At 39.0% G+C, this 8,442-nt stretch overlaps 1 protein-coding gene across 1 annotated transcript; it reads right to left on the reverse strand.

The window, feature by feature from the left end:
* Positions 1-3,264: 3,264 nt before the first annotated feature.
* SMIM28 (small integral membrane protein 28) lies at positions 3,265-8,215 on the reverse strand. The gene is made up of 3 exons (XM_074988735.1): positions 8,101-8,215; positions 6,483-6,490; positions 3,265-3,654 (listed from the first exon to the last, which is right to left on the reverse strand). The coding sequence occupies exons 1-3, from the start codon at positions 8,213-8,215 to the stop codon at positions 3,265-3,267; spliced, it is 513 nt and encodes a 170-aa protein (XP_074844836.1).
* Positions 8,216-8,442: the final 227 nt, after the last annotated feature.

An 8,442-nucleotide genomic window follows, 5' to 3' on the forward strand; every position in this document is an offset into this window, starting at 1 on the left:
TGTGCACTTGTGTGGCTGCTCAGGAGAAATTCAAATAACTGCCCAGCTGATTAGCAGAGCAAATAACGCTAGGTCTTGCCTTCCTATTGGTGATGCACATTTCCACATGTGTAGGAGCACAGAAATATTTATTCCATACAGGGATGATGAAAAAATCCACATGTGGGTGGAAAAGACTACAGGAAACATTACTCGTAGATTATGTTTACTAGGCCTCTAATCATTTTTGTTGCTCTTCTCTGGACTTTCTCCAGTTTGTCCATATCTTTCCTGAAATGTGACACCCACAACTGTACATAATATGCAGTCTGAGACCAAAACAGCACAGAGCAGAGTAGAACAATTACTTCTCATGTCTTGGTTACAACACTCCAGAATGACGTTTGGATTTTTTTGCAACAGAATCACACCATTGACTCACGTTTACCTTTTGTAAGTGGAGGAGTGTTTTGCCATTGTCCTTATTAAACTTCATCCTGTTTTACCTCATACCATTTCTCTAATTAACCTAGATAGGATAATCAATTTAAATGATCTTACAAAGCACTTGTGAGCCCTCCCAGCTTGGTGTCATCTGCAAACTTTATGCGAAACTTTTCTAAGAAAAATGTTTTTATTGAAGTTTTGAATGGACCTGTCTTCAGTCACCATGGTAATAATGACCCTATAGACATAATCACTTGGCATGGTTTTTCTTTAATATAAATATTCATATTGGCAATTTGTTACAAACCAGAGAATTTCTTTTTAAATGCATCCACTTAAATGCTGAGCGGCCTCAAGGCACCGACAACAGTGAAAATTTAAAGCCTTGTACCAGCAGCATAGCAGGAAATTTTACTTATAAAGGGAATCCCCTGAACTGTGTTTAAAGTATAGCCAGTCACAGCTGAAGTACAAAGTAGTGAATATTCATATTCTAGCTGTCAGCAAAGAATGGGTGCCAAGGGCCATCTCAGTGCACAAACATAAAGCAATTGTATTTGAGAGTTTAGTTTTATAAGCTCTCATGGTGCAAAGGAGCTCTTCAGTCCAGCTCATTTGCTTTCTTATAACTGGAATAACTAAAATTGCTCCTCAATCTGTATTACTGGAAATCAGGATTCTACAGGAACAAGAACTTGTGCAGTGAAGCCTCCCTGTGTAAAAGGGAAATTATACAATTAATTTAACCCAGTTTGCAAGAGCTGTATGTAACTGTTGATTCTCAGAATAACCACATCTATATCACTATCAGCACCCTCTTGTTAGAAGCCTTGCGCAGAGGCCAAGAAACGGAGAATGCCCTGCAACCTTGGAGAGATTGTGAATTAACATCCATAAATATTCCACATTTCTGCTAAGTCTCTAATTTTTAATGAATGCCAAACTTTGCCAAATTCAAACAAATGTCCATAAGTACTCCGCATATTGTATGTACTCATGCCTTGCTATATGAATACAATTGGTTCCCAACTTTCTGCTCGTAGGCGAGCACTCAAACAGGGACAGTAAGTTCCCATTAAAAAACATGTATAAGTCTCTGATTCATTCCATTTACTCCTAATTGGGTGAAGTAGGGCAGCTTGTGGTGCTGCTTTTGAAAGGTAAATGAACTTTGGATGTGGGGCGTTGGATAGAGTTAAGGGCTGGGTCCAGTTTGGGGCCGTGAGTGGGAAGGAGGGTTAAAACTTGGTGGGGGGCTGGGTCCTTGGGGTGGGCGGGGGGTTAAGGCTGCAGCGGGTTGTGTCTGCGGGGAGGGTGGGGTGTTAAGGCGGCGGTGGGTTGAGTGCCTCATTAGCATGCCGCCAGCGTGGTTTGCTCGCCCATGGCTCGTCTACATGGGGGTCCTTGTCAATATCCCCTTATTCCCATCAGGAGATTTTGACATTGACATGGTCCTTTCAAAAAGGACCCCAGTAAAGATGAGCCATGGGCGAGCAAACCAGGGCACTTTCAACGTGCTGCGGCCGGCGGCATGCTAATAAGGCACTGAATAGTCATTTCAGTGCCTCGTTAGTATTCTTTGATTTGGCCGTTAGCATGACCATTTCAAAGTTTTTTTTTGTAAGTGTAGACACGGCCATACTGTGATTTCCTCTCTGCTTCTGTTTTGTTCAGTGAGATCATTTTTGTTTGACATTTGGAAGCTAATACCCTGGCCTGCATTCTGTAGAGAAAAGAATAATGTGTTTTACATTATTTTTGCTCACAGTAAGCATCTACACGAGTGGCTCGGTACTGTTGTAACTTTACAGTTGATCAAAAATGGATACCTGTTCTTCTCAACAGTGTGGAGTTATGTGTTACAGAAAAACATGAGTATAATTTTTTGTAAAGGTAGTTATACAGTTGCTGAGTAACTTGTTTGCGTCCATATTTCCTTCAGTGCTCTTAATTTTCCTTCTGCACGTAAACAACTACGTTTATGCGTAAGGGGGAAATGGGAGTTTTATATGAAATACAAAATAGTTTTCTCAGTTTTTTTTTTTTTTGAATGTTCCAATTCTTTATACAGTGCACCCCATATCCAGAATGGAAAGGCGACAGGGTTGGATTTCTTTTTTCATTTTAAATAAGAAAACAAAGTAAAACAGTCAGCCCCGCACAATTTCATATTTGCTCATTAGCTACATGAATATCCTGCTGTGCCGCTTGCTGCCATTATGTCTTTCTACTTAACACAAAATGGTTGAATGGCCTCTGATCTTTTCTGCTTTTTACATTGCCATTGCTACACTGAACCTGGTGATGCTATTCAGTGACATTACTTTGTAATTAGGTCTCATTTCTTGTTTACTTTTCCTGAGATCTGGATCATTGCTATTGCACTTACGTTAGAGAGTTTAATGCAGATAATTTGAAATTAAGTTCCTGAAATTACCAAAAGCTAAACTTGAAAGAGAGAAAAAATCAAGAAAGATTTGTGTGGTAAAAGCCCTTTCAGTAATTTGCATGTATTCACCACAGTGGCCTCCCTTCATAGATGGTAACCCACATCCCAGTTTCCGCTCTCTAATCTAATGAGCGTCTTTCAGTTTGGTTAATTTAGCCCACAATTCCTCCCATCCCACACCAATCTGGTGTTTTTCTGTGTTTTGCTGATGTGAACTGAGGTTGGAAATGCAGAATTATTAAATGTGTTTATCGTAACCCCCCATCAACCCAAGTGCTTTTCTCCACTCGTTTTGTTTGAAAATTTTGTCTCTACCGTTGATGACTAAAGGTCTCGTGTTTATGCCTTGATGGGTTGCAAACTTCAGCCACAGGTGTTTCCTTAGGAAGTTATTTACTATTGGTTGATGACCCCTGTGTACTCTCTTCGTACGGAGGCACTGGATCCTGAGAGAACTCAATGTGAGCCTCTTCCCTGGGAGGTTTCATAGTGGCTTCCTCATATGATGGAGGCAAGTTTACAGTGAGGAAGGTGGCTTCAGGGAGTAGAGTGGAGTAGTGGAAATTCTGCTCACTGTTCCAGGGCAGCACAGAAAGGAAATCAGACACATCACGCTCAGGTAGGTGCTCTGGAAGATCAATACTGAAGATCTGCCCCTGGGGGCTGGGCCGGTGGCAGCGGCGGTATAAGAAGAGCAGCAGGAATGCCAGGAAGAGCAGCATGGTGGCAGGCAGGATGATGCATAGAAATGGTTCTATGTCGTCTTTGGTTGAGCTGCTCTGTAATGAAAATAAACAAGGAAATGAACTTAATTTTGAATATTTCTTTGTCTCTCTTTTTAGTTTATAACCCCTTCTTCATTCACCAAATTCGTCTGCTTGTATTTGGTGCTCTCCTATCTCTAGTAACTGTTCTTACACTGTAATTTGTAGACCAGCGCTACAGAGTTCTCCTTGGTGGGTTACAAAAAGAAATACTTTGAGAACTAAGGACTGAAATAATTGAAGTACTGGGGGTGGGTGGGTGAGGGTAGAGGAAGATGCCTATCTGAAGCGATCCACAGAAGTAAAAAGTCAGACATCCACTACATGAAACCCATAACTTCTGTTTTGATCTACAGCATATCTTTAGATATGGAAAGGTTATATTTTTATTGGTAAACATAAGCAAACACTGACTTGACCATACACACAAGCTGATGGAAAAATATTCCCTTATAATAATCAAAATTAACAGATGGGCAAAGTTTAAAAAAAAATTGTTGCTTGAGTACGGAGTTTGATGTAAGGCTATTAACTTTTTATATTTTGACATGTGGTGTTGGTTACAAAGGTTTAATTTTTTTAATCTCATCCTGTATTGTCAGAAAATAATTGTCTGACCTCCCATAATTTCCTATAACTGTGTAAAAAGTTTAAATATTTATATTGAGAAAAATGCCTAAAATTAAATTTGATAAATATTAGGAAAAATGCTTAAAGCAATACCTAATAAAATTATTTAAAAATCTAATTCTGTTAAGCTAATACATCTCTTAGACGTCTAGTCATAATTTTAAAGTTTAAAATCATGGAAAATTCAGCACTTCCCTCGGTAAATTTATTCTAATGATTAGATTTTTAACAATGAGAGTAACTGTGTCCTATTTCCAGAATAGCCTCTAGTCCTATTCTCTAGCCTCTGCTTTAAAGCATTGGCTTTTGTAGGGCTTTTTTCCCCCCCTGCTAGATTAAAGATATATCTGCTATTGGGGAAGACTCTCTTCCCTAGCTTGTAGTCTGTGATCAAGTCACCTCTTATCCTTATTTTGGGTAAGCAAAATTGATTGAGCTCCTTAAGTATTGTAAAGGAGATTTACCAGACTTCAGATTCTTCTTGTAGCTCTTCTGAACCCTTTCCAGCAATTCAACATTCTTTTTGAAGTGTGGATACCAGAACAAGACGCAGAATTTCAGTGATGGTCTCAGTAATGACACATACAGATGTAAAATCACTTCCCTACTCCTACTTGATGTTCCCCTCCTTACATATTCAAGAACTGTGCTTGCCCTAACTATGGCTTTGCACTAGGAGTGCATGTTCAATTGACTGTGTGTACCCTGACCTATCCACCTATACTACTAAGCAGAGGTGACTGAGGGAGGCTATCGTTTGTGTGCATGCAAGGTGGATGTCGGGGACTGAATTAAGGCATTACAGACAGCCTAACTTCTGGCATTTCCTGATGTTTGGTAGCTTGACTTTGCAAGCATAATATCCTTTTGCGTAGATCTCTATTTTAATATAGATATTAAAATATAAACTAGCTGGGATAACAGATAGTTTCTCTGAATTTGAGGGGAAGGGGCAATGAAGACTTCTTCTGAAACTGATCAAGAGGTTATAGACCAGATTATCCACTGTCTGGCACATAGTATAGTTACTTAGTCATTAAAAGCAGATGTAAATCATTACCATTTTGTTTGGTAATGTTGCACATCTGCTCTGCATTTGCTTTGCATAGGTACAAATGACTCCCCAAGGAAAATATAGTGTGGAAAATCAAGCTCTAGGTAAATAATTTTCTCAATATTTTTTAAATCAATAGTATTTTTTAAAGTGAATTATTATGGCCAACGGTGCAGTCCTCACTTGAGACAAAATTCACATTGTAACTTCTTTCTCTGGGATACAGAAAATGAAAGATTATTTTGGCATGCCTCCTGCCAAAACTTTACATTATGTTATAAATACTAGAGATAGGGTGTGTCTACACTAGCACCCTACTTTGAAGGGAGCATGGTAAGTAGGGTGTCAGGAGGTGATTAATGAAGTGCTGTGCTGCATATGTAGCACTTCATTAAGCTAATTCTCCCCTGCGGCAACTTCGAAGTGTTAAACTTTGATGTGCTGGCTTGTGTGTAGCGGCACCTCACTTGCCGGTACTTCGAAGTGCCTGGGCAACTTTGAAGTCCCTCTACTGCTGAAAATGGATGTGGCTGGAAGCCTTGGGCTCTTTTGAATTGCTAGGCCCAGGGCAGTTGTCCCTTTTGCCCCTATCCTGGTCAGCAGGCCTGGTTAGTTGTTGAGGATATTGTAAAAAAGAATTATGACTTTGAGAGAGAGGCAAGAGGTGATAAAGTCTCTTTGTGAGAAATGGAATTCATAATGAAGGAGAACCCAAGAAAATTGTGTTATACACGTCAAAAAGTTTCCATTTGGCATCCACAGGTTTGCAGAGCTTTAAAGAGAAATGTGATTACTTGGGCATTTAAAATAACTTCTTGTGAACTTTATTCTCTTTCTCCTTTAATTTATAATCTACAGGAGGTGAAAGAAAGGGTAATTTTTTCAAACAACTGACCACTGGAAAGAAACATAAGGAGCAAAACATTTCATTATACGTTATCTTGCACATGTTTTAACAATGGGCTTAAATTGCAGCAAGTGCCATTTAAGTTGGGCATTAGAAGGAAATTCTACAACCACCCTAGGCAATTTATTCCAGTACTTAAACAACTTGACAGGAAATTTTCATCATCAGAGATATTTAAGAATAGTTGGATAAATGTCTAACAGGGATGATCTGGATCATTCTTGGTCTTGCCATAAGGACAGTGGGCTGGACCTGATGACCTCTTGAGGCCCCTTCCAGTTCTGGTGTTCTAGGATTCTATGCTGGATATGTACAACTGCCAGCTTGCAGGTTACATGACTCTTGTCAATTGGAAAGGCTTTTCATTCAGGTTAGTTGCTAAAGGAATGAAACCAAGAAGAGATGAGTTGTATGCCATTTCCATAAGGAGAAATTCACTTGTCAACTCTATTTATTTAGCTAAAAAAGGCCTGAAGCTAGCCATATACTGACTCGCTGTAAAATATGATGACCTAATAAGGGAAGTTAGGAGGTGGTGTGCTTCCTAGAATGATGTATAAGTAGAAAGGAGGTGTGTGGCTCCTGAGTGCCTTCAAAAATTATTATTTTAAAGGCTGTGGGAATTTTAATATATTGTTTAATAATTTACTGGATAGCTATATTTCAATCATTTTAAATCTAAAGAGAAATTAAAAGATAAGCATGTTCATGATTTTTAACGTGGAGCAGGAGATGAACATCAATGTTAGAACTTCCAATAGCTCCTGTGTGAGTTAGGCACATAAATCCCATCAGAAATAATTTGTTCACCTAACTCTCATAAGCATTTCTGAAAATGCCACCTTAATTTTTTTTAAATAGATTTATATCCTGTTGGTATTTCATAAAGGTTTCACAGCAATATTAAATAGACGTGTTTTTATATAACTATGTAATATATATATAACATTTCGATAGTAATTCTCTCTATATAAAGATTTTGTTGCAAAGTACTGTTAATCTCAGTTTTCAAGCTTGTTGATATGCCAGTTACCATAGAAGGACAAGACTACTGGTGTGCAAAGAATTTATTTCATCACAGGTCACTTCTGTTGACAAAATGATATTAGTTTAACAGGATGAAGACTTTGCCATCTATAATCTTTTGTTCTAGTAGTGCCACTAATGGTCTGGTTCTGTTTGGTTTACACTGGAATCAGTTATCTAAAGAACACAAAACACCCCACTTTCCTTGTTCTGTTTTGGTGTGCTTGATGGTGTCTTTGCTGCAGCTCTCAATCTTTATTCATGGTGTAACTGCTCATGTTGGTGGATTTACACCAGGGTTAAACTTGCTCCCTAAAGATGAGACTGCTTTCAGTATATTTCAGGCAACAGTAGAAAAGCAGGCTGTCTATTTATCCGACAGACATTTTCCCCTCCTGCCCCCCTCAAGCCTACATATTTTTCCTTCTCTAAGCTGTACAATGATTACTTCTTAGTGAACACCAGCTCATTGCTGAGTACCACTCAAACAGCCGTAGAAGGGATCAGAACAAAAGAGTATCTGTATACATTTAAAAACAAACAAAAAAAAAAAGAGTATAAAATGTAGAATGTGGTATACTCATTTTTTTTGTTTTTAATTCATTAGGAAGAATGCAACTTCTTTTGCTGCCTCTCCCTGCAAGCTTTTCCTACTCAGGTTTTAAAACTTATATATTTTTGTGTTGTGGGATTAAAACAAGCTAAATGCAATTAGGAAATGCATCAATAGTCTGTAATCAAATCAAATATCTCCTGTTTCCATTTGTACAAATCCTAGTGTCCCCACTCTCTCACACACACACACACAAGCCAAAGAACATTCCCTAAAGAGACTCCATAGTACTGACCTGCAGCTGTGTTTCCGGAAGTGGCACCCCTGGTTCACTAGTTAACCAGTCGTAGTTTCCCCTGTCAGCATGTCCAAATTTCCTCCAGCTGCTGCCTAAGAGCCACCTCATGCTTTCATTAACCTGATACACTGTCTTAGTCCTTTCACCTTGCTTCACCTTACAGTGCCCTCCTCACCTCTTAGCCCAGACCCAGGTGGGAGGTACTTAGGTAATGATCCTTTATAAATTCTTCCCTCCTGAGGAGGGGGGAAAAAGTGAAAAAAACTCAACCAAATAGATCTCAGATGCTACTCTCAGTTCCAACTCAATCTCTCTGGATTTGCTTCAGTGGCCTA

The sequence above is a fragment of the Carettochelys insculpta genome, chromosome 3 (assembly GCF_033958435.1).
Source record: "Carettochelys insculpta isolate YL-2023 chromosome 3, ASM3395843v1, whole genome shotgun sequence".
In the NCBI taxonomy this organism is placed as follows: Eukaryota; Metazoa; Chordata; order Testudines; family Carettochelyidae; genus Carettochelys; species Carettochelys insculpta.